The sequence below is a fragment of the Anoplopoma fimbria genome, chromosome 12, assembly GCF_027596085.1.
Source record: "Anoplopoma fimbria isolate UVic2021 breed Golden Eagle Sablefish chromosome 12, Afim_UVic_2022, whole genome shotgun sequence".
Classification (NCBI taxonomy): Eukaryota; Metazoa; Chordata; class Actinopteri; order Perciformes; family Anoplopomatidae; genus Anoplopoma; species Anoplopoma fimbria.
The window spans coordinates 24,424,818-24,443,850 of NC_072460.1; the positions used below are offsets into that span (position 1 = coordinate 24,424,818).

The window sequence follows — 19,033 nt, forward strand, 5'->3', positions numbered from 1 at the left end:
TCACGCTGCGTGGCGTTGAAGTTTGACAGCTCTCACTCGTCGTTTTTACGCATTTTTTGGGGCGATTGTGAATGTGCCACCGTGGAGACATTGTATCGTTTGTTGTGTCAAATGTAGCGGCGAGCTGCGAGGGGTACTTTGTGTCTGCCTCTGTGAGGGTCACTGGTTTCTGTCTCTGTGAGGGTCACTGGTTTCTGCCTCTGTGAGGGTCACTGGTTTCTGCCTCTGTGAGGGTCACTGGTTTCTGTCTCTGCTGGGCTGCTGGAGTGATAACGTGATATCCAACCCGCTTTAAATGGCGGCTCGTTCTGTGCGCAAAGTTTACAGCAAAAAAAAAAAAAAAAAAAAAAAAAGGGGTGGAGGTGGAGGTGGAAGTGTTGTGGGGGAGGCAGGGACTTCAAACTATTAACCATCCCCCTCCCCCAGACGCGCAGGGTGGAGCTACTGTGAGGGCTTCCTCGCTGCACAGCCCGGTGGACTAGTGATGGTACTTTTGTTTTTAGTACATGTGAAGTGTTTGCAGGTCTTTTGTGCAGTTTTTTTTTCATGCATATTGTTTAAACTTGAATTGTGTGTTGTTTTTTTTCATGCATATTGTTTAAAATTGTTGTTTTTTTTATTTTATTTTTATTTTTTTTTTCATTTTTATTTTTATCTTGTCTTTCTTTACTATGTCTCTTGTGTGCACTTTAACTCTATGCTGCTGTAAGCCTGCAAATTTCCCCGCTGCGGGACTAATAAAGGATTATCTTATCTTATCTTATCTTATCTTAAACTTGAATTGTGTGTTGTTTTTTTTCATGCATATTGTTTAAACTTGAATTGTGTGTTGTTTTTTTTTCATGCATATTGTTTAAACTTGAATTGTGTGTTGTTTTTTTTCATGCATATTGTTTAAACTTGAATTGTGTGTTGTTTTTTTTCATGCATATTGTTTAAACTTGAATTGTGTGTTGTTTTTTTCATGCATATTGTTTAAACTTGAATTGTGTGTTTTTTTTTTTCATGCATATTGTTTAAACTTGAATTGTGTGTTGTTTTTTTCATGCATATTGTTTAAACTTGAATTGTGTGTTGTTTTTTTCATGCATATTGTTTAAACTTGAATTGTGTGTTTTTTTGCATTTTTTAAACTTGAATTGTGTGTTTTTTTTTCATGCATAGTTTAAACTTGAATTGTGTGTTGTTTTTTTTCATGCATATTGTTTAAACTTGAATTGTGTGTTGTTTTTTTTCATGCATATTGTTTAAACTTGAATTGTGTGTGTTTTGCATTGCATTCCGCAGTACGTGTGTGTTTCTCCCTGCAGGGTCAGTTGATCCAATCATGTCGGTTGTTAATTGACCATCAAATATGCACAGGTGGCCACTAGGAATCCTTTCAGCAGGTTCTACCTTGAACCCAACATAAAGGGTTACGCTTAGAACCATCTGTCAAAGGTTCAACCCAGAACTCCCTATGAGAGGTTCTAAAGAGAACACTTCCATGGTGTAATGGTTCCACTCATGACTGTCTCTAGAGGTTGTATCCAGAACATTTCCACATTTTAAGAATGTGAAAAAGAAACCACCAATGGGGTTCTACCGAGAACCTTTTAATATTACAAGGGTTTCATTCAGAACCATGTGGCCACCTGTGCTTTTGACATGGATCAGATAACAGTTTGTTCATATTTAATATATATGTATTATATAGTTTAGTGAATGGCAGGGTGATAATGGAGCAGTTGGGTCAGAACATAAGGTTTATCAAAGGTTTTGTGAATGAGCATTTGAATTAATATATATTTTTTTAGAGATGCAAACATTAGTTTAATAATTCAATATAGTAATGTATCGTCTTTCAATGGGATCATATCGTGATTATATTATATTATACATTTCTCAGAAAATCTGGTGTGACATATTATAAGGGAATATCATTTGAAGGCTGTGGTTTTGTTTTTACTTCACACCTAACATAACCACTTGTACAATGTGATGATGAACAAACGGTGTATTTATGGAAATATTTATTTATATATTTTTTTATATTTTCACTTGAAAATGTTCTAAAACAATCCTTTGTCAAGTATTTCTTTAACACAGGAGTGTACAAAAATAGGCTTTGACATGTGGTTATTTCATTTAGAGTATTTATTTATGCTAAAACATGCTATTTGTGATATATATTGTTATTGATATAGGGAATGACCTTTATGGTGATGGGGGATTTTGAGCATGTCGCCCACTGAAATGTGACATCAATAAAAAAGTATTTAGCTTTATGACTGTTCGATCGGAAAATACAACAAGCAAACTGAAGAAATCAATGCCATTTAATTAATATATATATTCGTCGAGTGTTATTTTTTTTACAACACTTTTTTCTAACACTTATAACATACATACAAAGAGTTCACACACAAAGAATAAATCTGTGGATACATTTTTTTTTAAATGTATCGATTGACGCTAATGATTTATTTTCCAGCCGGGCCTCGGGGACCACAAAGAAGCGGGTTCCTCTGGGATCTTGAAGAGGGCCAGTCCGACTCACTGCCCCGGCGTAAACGGGCAGTTGCCGGGCTGCTTCATGCACTTGGACATCAGGAACCCAGGGAAACTGGCAGAGATCGCCAACAACTTTAGGGCAGCACAAGGACGGAGCGTCCCACCGGCGGAGACACAACACCTCCCTTCCTCCCACATCCCCGTCCCCAGAAACAGGTACGGAGATGATGATGTTTTTGTTTTCATTCATGGAACTATTTTTGTGTGCAGGACTCTTGTTTCTACTCTCTGCTTCCTAGGAGCTAATTTGATGCTGAATTTGTGGTGGACGAAAGTGTTCCTTTACTAGAATAGAAGTGGAATTCAAGCCTCTGGCTACAACTGTATAGCGGTTTGACCACGGATGGCTTCGGGGGGGGGCCGTTAGCGGTCAACTGACCACATGTTTGGTGTTCCATCCAGAATAGTTTCGAAAATGTGCCCCGAAGAGAGCCAGAGCTCAGGGTTGAGGGCCAGGAATTGCCCAATCGCTGGACAAGGAGAATAAAGAGGGAGAAAGAATGAGATAGTTACACTTGGTGTTGTTTATTGGCAAATAATAAACAAAATGCATTCAGGAAAGTTTTTACTAATCAGGTGTCTCGATCAATACATGCTCACTAATATTCCTCTATTATTCAGAATATGACAATTTTGGTCATGTATACAGCATATTCTGTTTGGATATTTTTGGAATAAAGTTTAGCATTTTTTGATTCATACATGTGGGATATTTTTTGGGTTTTAGGGGCATCTTTTGAACATGCATTCTGCACATTCAGAATATACATCTCAATAGTTTTTTGTTTTTCTTAACGGTACTTTGCAACACACGGCCTCTTTCCTGTTTCCGACCAGCTCTGTGCGTTGAACACAAACCAACTAGCCACTAGTTTGCAAAACTGGAGAAGAGATGCATGCCCAAAAAGAAAAGCCAGGTTCGGAAGGAGAAACACACCTACTTTTAAACTTTATGCAGGACTTGGATATCAACAGGTGTTTTGGGATATGCACAAATATCGCAACTGACCTTTTGGTGGTTGATGGAATGAAAGAGGGTAACTGTGTTTGCACGGTTGAACTAGTCCGCCACCAGTTAATCTGAATATGCACAGATTAACTGGTAAATGGGATTACTAGTGGAATATTCATTTTCATTAGCCAGTTTAGTAGGAATATTGACTTTTTCAGAATATGGGCAAAAAAACCTTGAATATGTCGTGCATATTTCTTCTTGCTTGACTTCCTCTAAGCCCAATAATACCACTGTTGACCCTCTTTTGACAAGCCAGGCTAGTGCATGCATTATTGTGATGTGCTCACTGTGTGTCAGACAGGAAGCTGTGTGTGCAAGTGTGTTTTTTTTTTAAGTTTCATATGCAATGTAGTGAGGTTTTGCTACCATTGTTTTGCATCGTTTAGAACACAGACATATGCACATTTGTGCTCAGGGATTTCTTTATTAGTCTTAAAGCAACAACACGCACAAACAGACACAGACGAAGCAGAGAATGCATCCAGGGACGAGCCGAGTGCAATGATAAGTCATTATGTAACAGCATCGAGGGGCCGGGACAGACTGTGGGCGGGGCCTCATATTTACACAGCCATTGGTTACTGTCTGTGTCAAGACGCTGTCTGCCTGTCACACTGTGTTTACACATTTACACAATGCCTGGTGGCGGTACAGTAAAGGCTCAAAACTGAGCTGCTCCATTTTAATCTGCATAGAAACAAGAGGACTTTTTTTTTTAATAGTTTTTAGAAATGTTTCTGTTTTGCACAGATGGATTTTAAAACTGATTCCAGTTTGTCAACAAAACAGATTCCAGTGTGCTTGATTGTAGGCGTGGTGTGTTGAGGGTCTTCGGTTCAAACGACACACTTCTCTCCATCCCTCCCTCATCATCACGCTAACTTCACGTGCAGCCGGTCATGTATGACAAGAGGGAGAGTCTCTGGGGGAAACACGCCAGACCGAGCATGCTCATGAGTGTGTGTTGTCCACTACAGACAGACAGACGATGGCTGCTGCTCTCACCTCTATCCGGGTCCTGAAAAGTGTGTCGTTTTCACAGCATGTTGATTTCTATCTCACTTCACACTGCTACCACAATAACATGCTCTGAGTTGATGCTCCACAGAGAGAGGGGTTGTGTAACGTTATGTAACTGTGCGGCCGTATTAGCCAGGCCTCTTTTGTTGACCCTTCTGATTAACTCCACGTCTTTATCCTGCTCAAATTTACTTTCGTTCTGCAGTTGGTGAAAAGAGACTCTCCTCTCTTTGCCATGATTCACATTTTTATTAAGCCATTCTTGTATTCAGTCTATTTGTGAATTGATTATTATTATTTATTATTTATTATTTATTATTTATTATTATTATTATTATTATTATTATTATTATTATTATTATTATATATTAAAAATGACAATACCATTTTCATTATTCTCAGCTTAGCTGCTTCCAAATTTACAATTTATGACAAAAGGGAATTTATAATAAAAATAAAATAATCAAAACAAAGCAACAAAAAAGAAAGGGGAGGAGCAAAAAGTTTGGCTAATTCATACATATCACTCTCTCACTATTTATATATATATATATATATAAAAAATAATATCTGTATATGTACATGTGTGTGTGTGTGTGTGTGTGTGTGTGTGTGTGTGTGTGTGTGTGTGTGTGTATACAGTACCAGTCAAAAGTTTGGACACACCTTCTCATTCAATGGTTTTTCTTTATTTTTATTTTTATTTTTTTCTACATTGTAGATTAATATTGAAGACATCCAAACTATGAAGGAACACATATGGAATTATGTGGTAAACAAACAAATGCTCAACAAACCAGAATATGTTTTATATTTTAGATTCTTCAAAGTAGTTGAATGAGAAGGTGTGTCCAGACTTTTGTACCAATATATATATATATATATATATATATATATATATATATATACACAGAGAGAAAGAGCGATATGTGTGAATTATATATGTGTGTGTGTGTGTGTGTGTGTGTGTGTGTGTGTGTGTGTGTGTGTGTGTATTAAGCTCATCCCAGCTCTGTCTGTTATCCAGATGCATGTGGTATTTATAAAAAATGCATAAGAGCAGTTTTGTAGACGGTCTGTAGTTTCCATGTAAACAGTAATTCCACCAAGTTACACGGTTTCACACACACACACACACACACACACACACACACACACACACACACACACACACACACACACACACACACACACACACACACACATTTTTGAACAGCAGCATGCAGCACCTCTCTTATGTCTTCCAGGTAAAGGCTACAGTAGTCACTGTCGAAGAAAACCAATTATTTCCTTTCACTCCCCATCACTGTAGTTAATACGCCCATTATGTAACAAGATTAAATATGTTTAAAGACACTTAAGCTATATAGCTGTCGCTCACCTCTGTGTGTATTACAACAATCACTATATCACTCACTTATTGTTTCTCACACACACACACACACACACACATTCAACATAGTGCTGTTCACGCCTTGTCTTGTCAGTTTTCAAATGCTTTAAAGTAGGTCACTGTCCTTTAGACAAGCCTGGGCAAAGACCTGAAGTAGGAGTAACCAATAGAGAGCTGCAGGTGTGGACCAACCCACAGGAAGTTAACATCACACAGGTTTACTCAACAAAAAATCAATGTGATTGGATTTTGGATTATTGCAGAAACTACGCTCTGTGGCAAACAAACGTTTACTATAGATAATGTAACGTAATGGCTATAAACAAACTACACCACGGTCACATGAGCGTGAGTATCCACAAGGACTAGTAGGTGTGTGTCCCAATATAGGATCATTTTATTCCTCAATAATAAATCACAATATAACATGCTTTCTGGTTATTCAACACGTAAATAGTCTATATAAAACACCTACATGGTAAAGCCTATTTTTGTGTACTCCTGTGTGAATTAAATACTTGACAAATGGAGAGTATTTTCTCATAAAATGAGGAACGTAAGCGCAAGTGAAATTATAGAGACAAAAATATATACTTCCAGTTATACACTAACAATTTGTACATGCATGCACACAAATACATAATAATAAGTTCAAGACCAAACATTACAATATACTAAAGTGTGATGTAAAACAAAACCGCAAATCTTTAAAGTGATGGTCCCCATCATTTTTCAAGTCAGATTTTCTTACAAATTTCTGTCATTATGTGCTTTTTATTATCAATTAAGACTTCGTAATTGTGTATCAAGATATTTTGATTTATGATTTAATCACAATATGATGACATTGATAGACGATAAATTATCCCACAGCCCTAAAAGACACATAAAAGCCTCAAATACACGAGGAATATTTACTGATTTATTTTATATTGCAGCCCAAAATGTTAAAGGTGTACCACATGCCTTATTTCAGACATTTAACCAAAAGCCCATTGACTTCAAGACAAGGGAACCAGAAGTGAATAGATGCTCATTTCTGGGTTTTAGGACTGTTTTCTGCAGCACTTTCTACATTCCCTCGCTCACACATATTCAATGAAACTCTGTAGCCCTCTCATCCATCTTGCCTATCCGTGTATGTGTCTCTCTCTCTTGTCTCTGATTGAGTCTCTCTTCCACTCCCACTCTGTAGCTGTCAATAATCATCAGCACACTGATAACGCAACAAAGACCAGCTTGATTTCTTTCTTTTTTTTAATGTGAAAAGCTTTTCTTTCTTATCTGTCCTTGGTCAGGTACACTGTCACCACAGTAGGCTAACATGAATAGAAAACACTGAGTCCGCATAAACAACACCGGAGCAACCGACTGCAGTGTGTGTGTGTGTGTGTGTGTGTGTGTGTGGGGGGGGGTGCTCTGTTTTAACATAATTACAGTCCAGTCTATGACTCAGTCTGCTGAGAGTCACCATGCGGGTTTAGGCAGGCAGGCAGGCTGGAGCAGAGTCCAGCACCTCCTCCACCCTCCGATCACCCCACCACCAATCCCCAACTCCCAAAGGAGACATTACAGCCGGTTGTCGAAGGTCTAGTCAAAGGAGCCGCCCCCTCTCCCCCCAAATCCAGTCTGGGATGTCTAACCCACATCCAGACTGCTGACAATGTGGATCTGGCTGCTTTCTTCACGGGTGCTTTTCAATATTTTCATATAAACATTTCTGTGTGACAGTATCATCATAAGCTGCTAAAAAAAATTCCTTCTTAATTTGATGCCGTAGTATCGTCCTGTCCGTTTCTTTTTCCCCCTTACCTTTACAGACCATAAGACGGGTCAAAGCTCTTGCGCTGACGCGGGCAAAGAGAGGGGAGGAGGGGGTGAAAGGTCATTCTCAATGAATGGAGTCATGTGAGTGGGGGGAGGGTCACATCAGGACGCGAGCAGACATCCTGCACGTCCGCTTTAGGTCAGCCTCAGGATCTGGGTTATGTGCTGAGTAGACAGTTCATACCCGCAGATGATTGTGGCAGACGGCTCGTTAACCCACGCTGCAGATTAAAGACTTAGAGGTGTATGAAGGAGTTTAGGATCGAGTGTCAGACAAAGAAATCTTTAAAGAATATCTGTTTTATTTTTTCAGGTTGCAGCTCAGCAAATGGGTATGAATTTTGTTTTTACAGTTACGAGGGCCTCCAGAAGAAGCTTTGGCTAATTGATGAAATATGAGTTGTGTGTGGGGTGACATTTCACAAATAAGACATCGATCATGTGCAGTTATGCAGTGAAGAAGAGAGTTTCATAAGTACGGAGGAGAGTAGAAGGCACGGAGGAATGTTTTTCTGCAAACAGTCTGTTACGCTGGAAGTGGCTCCAAAAATATGCTGCTGCAATTGTATAATGTTACATAATGAATCCTCACAAACTTTCTAGTGTCCAATAGGTTGTTCACTGTGCAGCTGTCCTTTAGTGAGACTCTTTATGGACAGGGAGAGAGAGAAAAAACAATCATCCAGCGGGAAGGAAACTCTTAAAAATGCTTCAGCGCTAACTGACCCGCGCTAATAGACGCTCGCAGCCGGCCTCCTGTTCTGCCTCAGTAACATTTGGAGACACGGCAGTCCACCGTCTTTTTTCCTCTCCCCTCAATCGATCCCTCTGTTCTTCTACACCGACTCTTCATACCAGCCAGCAGCTGCTCCGTCTGCTTCCCCCCCCACACCCTCCGTCCGTCCACCAGCCTCCCCCCGCCTCTCTCATCTTTCATCACATAACCTCCCACTGCATTTCTTTGCTCTTTTTCATACAGCCATTATCACTCCCTTGATATCGTTCGCTCTCTGACTTTGAGTCACTGCCACGCTCGTAAAAGTGCCCAAAGAGTTCATTACAGTGAAGTGAGAGTTTACTTTGCTGGTGATTGTTTATCAAGCTGGACAAGAGTCTTTTTACAGCCGACGGCATGATTATGTGAGCTGGACGTGAAACAAAAGACAGACTGGAGGCTAAACACGAATCATCTCAGAGTAGTGGGCCTAAGTTGCACATTGAACATATCTCATCTTGCTGTGTTGTTGGGTGCCAGTATCGAATCTTGATAAACTGTGGTTTGAGGCTCTGTCTAGCGAGCTACAATATCAACAAGGCATTTTAAAGATGGAGAGAAGATGTTGCTAATAGTTTAGCTTAGCCTTCTGCTAACCTCCTCAGCCTTCATGGTTGCTTGCACGGCAGCAGGCTAAATCAATAGGCTAACATATTAGAGAGATGAAGAGATGCCAGCAAATCTTCGGTAACCAGTGTAGCATGAAAGCATGGTGGAATTTGCAAGCTAACTAGTTTGGGAAGTGAGATCCAAAAACCCAACAGCAATTATCGCTCCTTGCCACAGGTGGCGCCAAAGAGAATCAAACGGAGATCTTTGAGATTGTAACTTTTAAAGTCACACAGACTGATTAGATCATATTATTTCACATTTAAACTGTAGATTATGTTTTATTACTTCTCAACATGATCCATTAATTGGCTCAATATACATAAGGAAGCTTTTCTGAATGTTCTGCGTAACGCTCCATTTAATTTACAACCGACTTCCAAATCCAGATCCTTGGTGGCTGAGAGTAAGTCTGAAGGAACTGTTTTCAAAATGCTCTGTAAGCCTGTAGTTTTCATGGGTTTTGCTTTCTCCTGCTCTCAATCACTGTACTTATAAATATCACCCCCCCACATACACACACACACACACACACACACACACACACACACACACACACACACACACACACACACACACACACACACACACACAGTGTCTTGCGCAACTCTTATCATAAGTCATCCCGGTTTGCTGATGACAAGAAGTGAAATTTAGTCCAGACTGCAAACAGAGAGAAGTCTGAGAAACGCCCAACACTTTTGTGCAGAGCTGAATGGGCCGATATCTATTTTAAATGTCTTGTCAGGAAATACTTTTCTCATTCAGGCTGTTTTCTTCCCGTAAATGTTTACCTTTCATTTAGTTTTATGTACTTAATATGTTTATAATTGTGTGAGCAAGTCCTCTTCTCTGCCCATTGCCGTGCCAGTAACGAATGAAACATCGAGTTTACCTCACTATGTCAGTATGTAAAAAAGAAAAAAAAAAGAAAAAAACCAACCCAACAAATACAGTGCTGGCTGAGGTTTCTGCCTCCATCCAGAGGAACGTCAGATGTCTGTGATCTCCTTTGTAATTAAAGGATTATCGACAAGCCCCGTCTTTTGGTTTAGTCGTAGAAGACTGCAGCACTGAACTTCCATTGATTTTGTGTCGACACAGTTAAGCAATCTGAGCATTGACTTTCAAAGAAATGCCTAAACCTTTTGAGGGAATTGGGAAAATCAAAGCTCCATAGATTGAACGTTCCCTTTCCAGCAACTTCATTCAAAAGTGTTTCAAAGATTCAGCCTGAATAAACTATTATAAACGGCGTGCTGAACCCAGGCTGCTGGAACCAGTAGGCCCAGTTCCTCATGAGCTCATAGAAACCCTCTACGTGTGTGTGTGTGTGTGTGTGTGTGTGTGTGTGTGTGTGTGTGGACATGCACGTCCTCAACAGCGGCTGTGTGGGCCGGGATAATGACTCATCCTCTTGTCCTCCAGCAAACGAGGTCAAGACAATTAATCAAGCCGCTCTACAAGTGATCAGATTTATGCCTTTTTTTTTACATTTAAATCCTATTTGTCCTTTTCTCTCTCACCTACACACACACACACACACACACACACACACACACACACACACACACACACACACACACACACACACTCTCTCTTTCATTCTGTACTCCTAGTCAGGTTTCACTTAACACAGACCTGCTGATTACGTCGTCCTCCTCTCACCTCCTGGATGTTTGCAGCATGCGTCAGAGTATTCGCTTGGATCTGCTGAGTCAGGCGGCAGTATTCACACATACGTCGCCTCAATCTGTACGCACACACAATCACATGCTGTGGGTGACAGATTGTATATATCACATATTCATGAGCTCACTTTGTGGAGTAATAAAGAGAGAAAGAGAGAGGAGAAGGAAGAGGTTGAAAGCCTTTTGCTTTATGTACACGTTTGTTTTTTCACCAATTAGCTCGGGATCTGTGGTCTCCTCCCTTGTTTATAAAGATAAAGATTGATTTGTTTGGGCAGCTAAACCTTTTCCTGCAGGTCCTTAAAGATGCAATATACAGGATTCAGAGCATTTAAAGGAGCAGTGTGTATTATTTGGCGCCATCAGATTGCAATAATGAGACTCATCCCGTGTGTCAAGCGCTTAGAAGAACTATGCAAAAACAATAAAAACGCAAATGCCCCCTCTATAGAGCTATATGGAATGTTTGTTTGATTTGTCCATTCTAGGCTACCGTAGAAAACATGAAGTCTAGCTCCAAGAAGAGGACTCGCTCTGTATGCATATATAAACGGTGCTTCCAGCCGATAACTCCGTCCCAGCCTACACCGTTGTTTCCGTAAGCATAGCACCACCCTCGGGTTCCCTCCTCAAGTAAACACTGTCGGCCCCGTCAGCAATTTTGCCGCTGTTTGCACTGTTAACGCTGTTAGAAATGTTTACGCTGTTAGCACGGTTAACGCTGTTAGCACGGTTAACGCTGTTAGCACGGTTAACGCTGTTAGCACAGTTAACGCTGTTAGCATGGTTCATGTTGTTGACACGGTTAATGCTGTTAGCACGGTTAATGCTGTTAGCACTGTTAATACTGTTAGCACTGTTAGCTGTGATCCACTGGCTCAGTGGTCACAATATTGAGAGCCTTTGAGAGGAAATAGAAATTCTCCCAATCTCTTATTAAGCAGCTTTTTGAAAATACTGAGGAAAGTGGTTGAAATTCAAAAATGAAGCCGAGGAAATATGTTAGTTGCTGTATTTTGCTTTTCCACCTTGTAAAGACATTTTGTTTGCGCTGATGAACGAAGAGCAAACCAACACATGGAACAAATTACCTTTCACTATCCCCAAAACATAATCTAAGTTTAATAAGTATTGGTGCGGCATCATTTATTTGGTTTTAAATTAGTTGATTAAAAAGATTTTCAAAAGTCTTTAACCTTGTGTGTGTGTGGTTGTGAAATAGAGTTTAAAGGTGTTTTGGGGCTACAGAGGTCTCTTTAAAACAGGAACAGACACACACCCTTTGGACTCTTCAAACTGCTGCCAAGACAACATGGAGATTTCCGGCCTGAGGAGAGGTAGAAAGTATCCCCTCTTAATCTCAGTGGTGGTGGCTTCAAAGCGTCGAGTGTTCGAGTCTGTCCAGTCAGATGCACAGCCAGAGCCCTGATCACTGCACAAATAACCCCCAAAAACATCTTCTAGCTGTTCCAGGGAATGGGAACTGGTCTTTCTCATTCTTCTCTGATCAGCCTCATCTCCACCCACACTTTGTTCCCATCCAAAGATGGAAATGTTTTTTTTGTATTTCTTGTTGATGTGTTGGTATAAGATAGACATGAGGTTTGTTGTCGTGATTTATGCCAGTGGTAGGGCTGATCTCCGGTCTCTTGTCTCACAGCCTTTGTGTTTCCCCTCGCTCTCGTTTGATCTGCCCAATAAATCAACACCGTGGTCTCACACTGTGTTTTGTCCACCATAACTATACACTATGAGGAAAAGATGTGGGAAAGAAAGAAAGAAAGAAAGAGAGAGGGAGGAAAAAGGGAAAAGCAACTTAAAGGATAAACCAGTAAATTTAAAGATAATCTTCCAAATGATTCAGTGTCAGCTGCTGTAGCATCAAGATATCTGAGCTCGCTGTCCTACATTCTACAGACTTAGAAATTGCTTGATCTAGATAGTCCATCATATAAAAATCGGGCTTCATGCATATTTCAGTTTCTTTATTTATCCATTCATCGCTACATGCTCTGTTCGTTATCAGTCATGCGACATCCACAGTAAGAAATTGCTCATAAACATGTTCCCAAATGATTTAATCCATGTTTTTTTTATTAGTGTTTATTTTGGATTTACAGTTGCCCCTTTTGTCTTCAGTTTAACACTGTAGAATTCTTTCTTTTATTGCATTTTTCTATAAAAAAGTACCCATTTAAGTCCTATTAATATATGGCTTGTCTTGTACAAATGTAGGAAATGAAACTGAGTCGTCTTTTTAAAGCTGTCAGATTACGACAGAGAGAAAGAGGAGTTTCAACCGAGCGTCTCGGTGCCCATAAGCGTATAAGAGGAGCAGGGAGTGTTGCATATTTTATTGGCAAACTGAGCAGCTGTTTCTATCTCTGGTTTCACTTCTGCCCCCTTTTACATTCGACCAGATTTGCTGGTGAATGTCGACGCACCAAAAGCGGCCTTATGGTGCCAAGTACGTGCATGTCTGCATGCCTCGTCTGTGTGTGTGTATTGTGTGTGTGTGTGTGTGTGTGAATGAATGAGGTGTAGCGGTATGTTGGTATTCCTGAAGCTGGATCTGTCATAAGCCTCAGTAGCTTAACACGAGGCTCCTGTCTGCTGTCCAAATATATTATTCAACCTTTTTAAAACCTGCTTAACTGCTGTTGCCGCCCTAATTAGCTGCTTTCTACCTGCTGATGTTTAAGATGAATTAAGATCAAAGACTTTGTACCACCAAGTTTGACTGTTCGTTCATTATCTTTTGGAACAGCGATTGGAGAAAAAAAACTGTCTCATCCAGACAACTTGTTCTGGAGCTTTGATTATATTACATTATATTATACATTATACATTACACTATGTTACATTGTCCTCGTGAGCATTTTGATTTTGCACAGTTGCTAAGGAACGGTAGATGTTCAAACTCTCACGCTACAGATTTTGTGCCATTAATTCCCCACTGCCTCTCCAGTGCAGCGCCCATTCACAGCGTACCCGTTTAGAATGAACCTTTAGTGTTTCATTGTCGTCTCAGTTATCAATCATGCACAGGGACCAGGACTCCAGCTAGAGATGGGTCTCGTTAGGATTCTAGCGATACGAGAACTCTAATTGATTCTGCTTATGGGTTCGGTTCCTTGTCGATACTCTTATCAGTACAATTAATTATGGAAAGAATCAATATTGCTTTATTATTTATTGTATGTAAAGAAAGAGTCTTTCTTGGCAGCAAATACAAGAAGTTCCAAAATCTTTCAAATACTTTCTCAGCTAAACAATAAGCTTAGCGATTAGCTTTCATTGATGATCCTGTTCTTCTGATCAAACTTAGATCAACGTTAGCTGCAGTGGACGAGGATGGACGTCTGATCTCCAAACAGTAGAACACTGATCATTTGTGCAGACTGATGTTCTGCTTGTTGTCCAGATGTTGTGATACACTGCTGCTGGTTCCTCCCTTAACTTGTGAGGGTGTTTATTGAGTTTGAGACAACGAGAGTTCTCAGCATCTACTGGAGGAAGACGTAGAACCACTTTGGATCTTTGTGTTCTCTCTGCCATCATGTGTGTCTCACTGTACTGAGCCGGAGTCGGTGTGTGCCTGTTCGTTTTCGGTTCATGTAGGTAATGGAAGAAGTTGGTATGGTTGCATAGTTTGTTTATCCAGCATCATGTAGCAAAAAGCAAAGAAAAAAAGCCCTGAAGCTCCGCCCCCGCTGCTGCACAGAGATCTCTTTGCTTGTTTACTCAAAGCTTATCAATAGGAAAGTTGTCAAGTGTCCCAACTGCACCAAATTCATACAAAAGCACTCAACGAGAGTCCAAGCAATATTCCCACAAAGTGTGAAGTAGATCAGATGGGTGGTCCTATAGATCTGTAAAGGCAGACAGACAGACAGACAGACAGACAGACAGTCCAGGCTTTATAGTTTGATCCCTAAGACAGCTATTATTGTGTATTTGGTTGTGTGAGCTCGAGAGTGAAGAGACTTGTTGGACAGAAAAACACTTCGGTCTCACACGGCGGGACTTCCCCAGAGCCGGGGCTGCTAGCTGTGTCTGGCGAGTTCTCCCATCTGTCTGTTTGTCTGTTCGGGAGAAAGAGTCGGCCCTGATCTGAACCACTGCCCAGTGTTTGGCCTAGTTTGAAAGATGCACACTACTCTTCCTCCAATTATTTTCCTATCCCGTTTTTGTGAAACTCGGCCGTCACATTTCAACATATTTGTAAACAGAAAAATACTAGCATTCAGAGTAAAACATCCTCTCAGATGTCTCATGGAGGAGCAGCTTTGTCTTTCCACAGCTGCCTTGTAAGGCGCTTGGTTTTTATCGTCATCATCTATCTGGCCTTTCTGTAATGTGCTATAATTGCCTCCATTCGTCTTATTAACTGCCCTGTTGTTGGCACCTCAGGGTGATAGAACGGCCATTTGTTTATTCTCAGGTGTGTCACAGCTTTTCCCTGTAGGATGTAGAAACACTGATGATTTGCAGAGAGGTGAATGGCTTCCACAGGCACAAAGCCAGAAAGTCCACCGAGAGTGCTATATTTGTCATTATTCAGTAAAGTCTGACAGAGACGGTGTGTTGATTCTGGCGGTCCCTGTGGACAGAAGTGGTAGTGTTTCCAAGCACCACACTCCCTTTGGAAAACATCTCATTTTAGTCATTAACAGCAGTGGGATTGTGGACAAGAAAGAAAAACAAATCAAAAAAAACAAAACATAAAGCATGAAAGAGTATTTAGAAAGGTACAAAAGACAGTAAATACACAATAAAAACAAAAGTTAAAAGCAGACCTGGAGCATGAATTTTATCCAAAGGCTTTTTAGAAAGCAGTAAAAACTTTCACAGTAACTTTAAGGACTTGGCTGACATCATATTAAAGGCAAACTCACCACTCGATATGATATTTAAAAGACAGATTGTCTTCTAGGTATTTTCTAAGTAGAACCCATCTATCTATACATAGAGACAAGTTCAATTAGCTCATTATTTACAGTGAAGAACGGATAAACATCAGCTGTTTTCTTTGTCCTTGAGAAACCTTCTCAATTACTTTGGTTGTCAGCTTTTAGTACAAATCAAAATTCACAGATATTCCTCTGAACAACACAAAAAGCAGATTGCAGTTCCTCAATCTCACCCAATGAAGATGAGGCAGAACTAGATCATAATGTCTCTGTAGCTTAAACCAAGATGAGGGTCTAAAAATGTAATTTTTCTGCAAGAAAGGAGGTTGCAGCCAATTATAGTTTAAAAGAAAGTTAAGTAGGCAGTTTGTATAATATGAACTTATACAGAAAAATCTACCAATGTTCCATTCTGTGGTTTATAAGGAGGACAAACCTACTTTCTCAAACCCGAATCAGAGTGAAATCGTAACACAGCATGGTACGCTGAATTTTACAGTTTCAAAGAGGATGAATTTGCATGCATTTATTCTTGAAAACAAAACAAAAAGAAGTAAGACTGATCAGTTTATTATTCTGGTTGGAGCAGACATTTGGCTTCATGGGAGAAAGTAGAGCTGGGTGGTTTTTGGAACGGCATGCTTTGCTTTTTTGCAAAACACAGGAAACCGAGCGAAGGCCTGTGATGGCAGAAGGGCAAATCTCAAGAGCAGGAGAGAGAGAGAGAGAGAGAGAGAGAGAGAGATGAGTGGGAAGTGAAGAATGAGGAACGAAATAAGAGTATTAGTGCTGCGTTAAAGAGAACTGACCGCTCTGTTGAGGGCTCCCCGCCATTTTAATCCATTTTCCAAGTCTCAAGACATGTTGTGATTTTGTTCCTTTCGTCTTTTGCCTGTTTTTACTTCTGAAAGTCAATGTTGTGACTCCATAATAGTGTCTGAGTCAAAGGGGAACGGACTCGGTTGATGACATGCAGAATAAACTTTCCCTACCTGATTTGATCTGAAGGCTCAGGAGGTGACATGTCTTTATGATTCTATTGGTTTGGATTATTTAGATATATGAAAAATATGATTTGAAACGGATGTCGTCGAGGAGTAAAACAGTTTTTTAGTGGAGAACAAAATAAACTTCTTGGCATACTTCTCCGGCTCGATGCCTCGACTCATGACTCGAATGAAAAACGACAAGCGTTTTGATAAGGAAGCAGTGTTTTCAGGCAGAAGGGCTTATCTTGTTTGCTGTCCTCAGTAGAGGAGCGGGAAAAAAAGAAAGAAAGAAATGAAAGGCCTCTGTTCAGGAGAGGCTGCCCTGCATAGCAACACCATTGTTATTGGAGGGGACTGACAGAAGTTGCTATAGCTACAAGTTAATCTAGTTGTGTAGCCTGAAGTGACAGTGGGGTAATAAAGTAAGGTACTGCTAGCTCGGTTGTTAGCCAGAGACATGAACATGTGTGTATTACTAATTAAAATTTTATTTGACATATTGTAATTTGAAGGATTTCATGTCTTAAATCAAAGTAGAGGTAGAAGAAAGGGTGAAGTCAGACTAGTTCCGAGCACAAGCTGGTATCTGTATCAGCAGAAATAACTATGCGGCTCTCATTACTGACAAAATGTGCCCATGAAAATATATTCACCATCTTTTCTGAAGCATGTCCTACAATTCTGCAAACACATAATCCCCCTAAGAGCACTTGTTAAATTAATATCTAACTGTCTTACTCAGCAATATGAAATAGACGAAAAGGAAAAGCAGTGACGTTCTCTTCACAAACTCCACTTTGACAAAACACAGCGGTTTCTATGGTGATTATAGAATATTTTCCCTCAACAACTTCTCACAGAACTTCATCTGAATTTATTATAGTTTTATGGGTTTTTCTTTTGGAAACCCTTTCGCTGCCTCCATGCTGCAGTACCACTATTCGCCTGAACTGTTACTGATGCTTTGGTGGGGGGCGCTGTTTTACAATATTTATTTTTTTAAAGCTGTTTAATGTGATTTCTGGTTGCAAATGTAAGTTAAATATCAAAGAATGGACATAAACTCAAGCATAGGGGACATACGTTTGTAGATTTATATTAATACATATTCAATTGATTAAAAAAAATGTCAGTTTCATATTCTGTCATCCAATATTCCATTACTTTTCCTGATGTTTTTAGGTTTTTGCCGTGGTATTGTTTCAGTATCGGCATAGATATATATATATATATATATATAATATTATAAGCTAACAGATGCAACTTATCTTGACGTGTTAAAGGGCAGGACTGTGTTTCTGTGTGCGAACACCTATCTATTATCCCATTTACACCAACTGTGTTTGCCAGCACTCGACTGACCTGTGTGGAAATCTCTCACACTGTAAACATAATGACCTACAACATCCTCATGTCTCGCTGTTTCCCACTTAGCGGTCATGGCGTGCATGTCAGGTAGTGCGTCATGATCTGCTCTGTCGTCAGCCAGTTAATTGCTTGTGCTGTGTCAACATATTGTCCCTGAGGAAAGCGAGCATCACACGAGAACGGCTCCGATCCTGATGTTTTTGTGGTGGAACATATCCTTTTCAATGAACTGAACATGTACTGTTGAAGTGGAATTGGTGTGTGTAATCCTGTCTTAGTAGTTTGGTGAAATGCAGACTTTGGGAGTCAGACACCACAGGAGGAATCATGTCTTTCGCTCTGCGTCTATCCTCTATTATCTCACCAGAACAAAGCTGGCCGTTGTCTGTTCGTGGCCCTAAGGCCGCAGATTGCATTTGAGGCTTGAGCGATGGAAAGAGAGGGCTTTTTGTCCCCAGGACTGAATAGCCAATACACTCACTGCCCACATTAAGGAGACACGGCTCCTGTCTGACAGCCTCTCCCTCTCCAGGGGGTTCAGAGCCCGGGTCCTTCAGAAAGGGGCAACATGTGTGTAGACTTCAAGCACCCACACATCTATTGGTGTCCCCAATGGGACCTTATTTTGGGAAAATATGTACAGTATTCTCATCATTTTGGAAGTCAGGAAAGTTGCAGTTTGTCGTAATTCCCTTTTTTTGTTTTGTTTGAAACGACTCAGTGAACTTGTCTCGCACAATGGCACAAACACCAACATGGCTGTTAGCTTGGCTAGCTAGCTAGCTAGCAAACTTGGCTATGTTCCATGCACAAATGTAACGATATCTTACCTGGTGTGTTTTTATCACGCAACTCTTTTTTTATCAGCCGGGATGAAGAA

The 19,033-nt window shown here is 40.3% G+C and overlaps 1 protein-coding gene across 1 annotated transcript in view; it reads left to right on the forward strand.

The window, feature by feature from the left end:
- The window catches only part of slc2a4rg (SLC2A4 regulator), a 50,490-nt gene that overhangs the window by 524 nt on the left and 30,933 nt on the right, over positions 1-19,033 (forward strand). Inside the window, exon 2 of the mRNA XM_054609421.1 lies at positions 2,474-2,709. Coding sequence (XP_054465396.1) covers positions 2,474-2,709 — 236 coding nt within the window. The remainder of the gene's footprint in view (positions 1-2,473; positions 2,710-19,033) is intronic.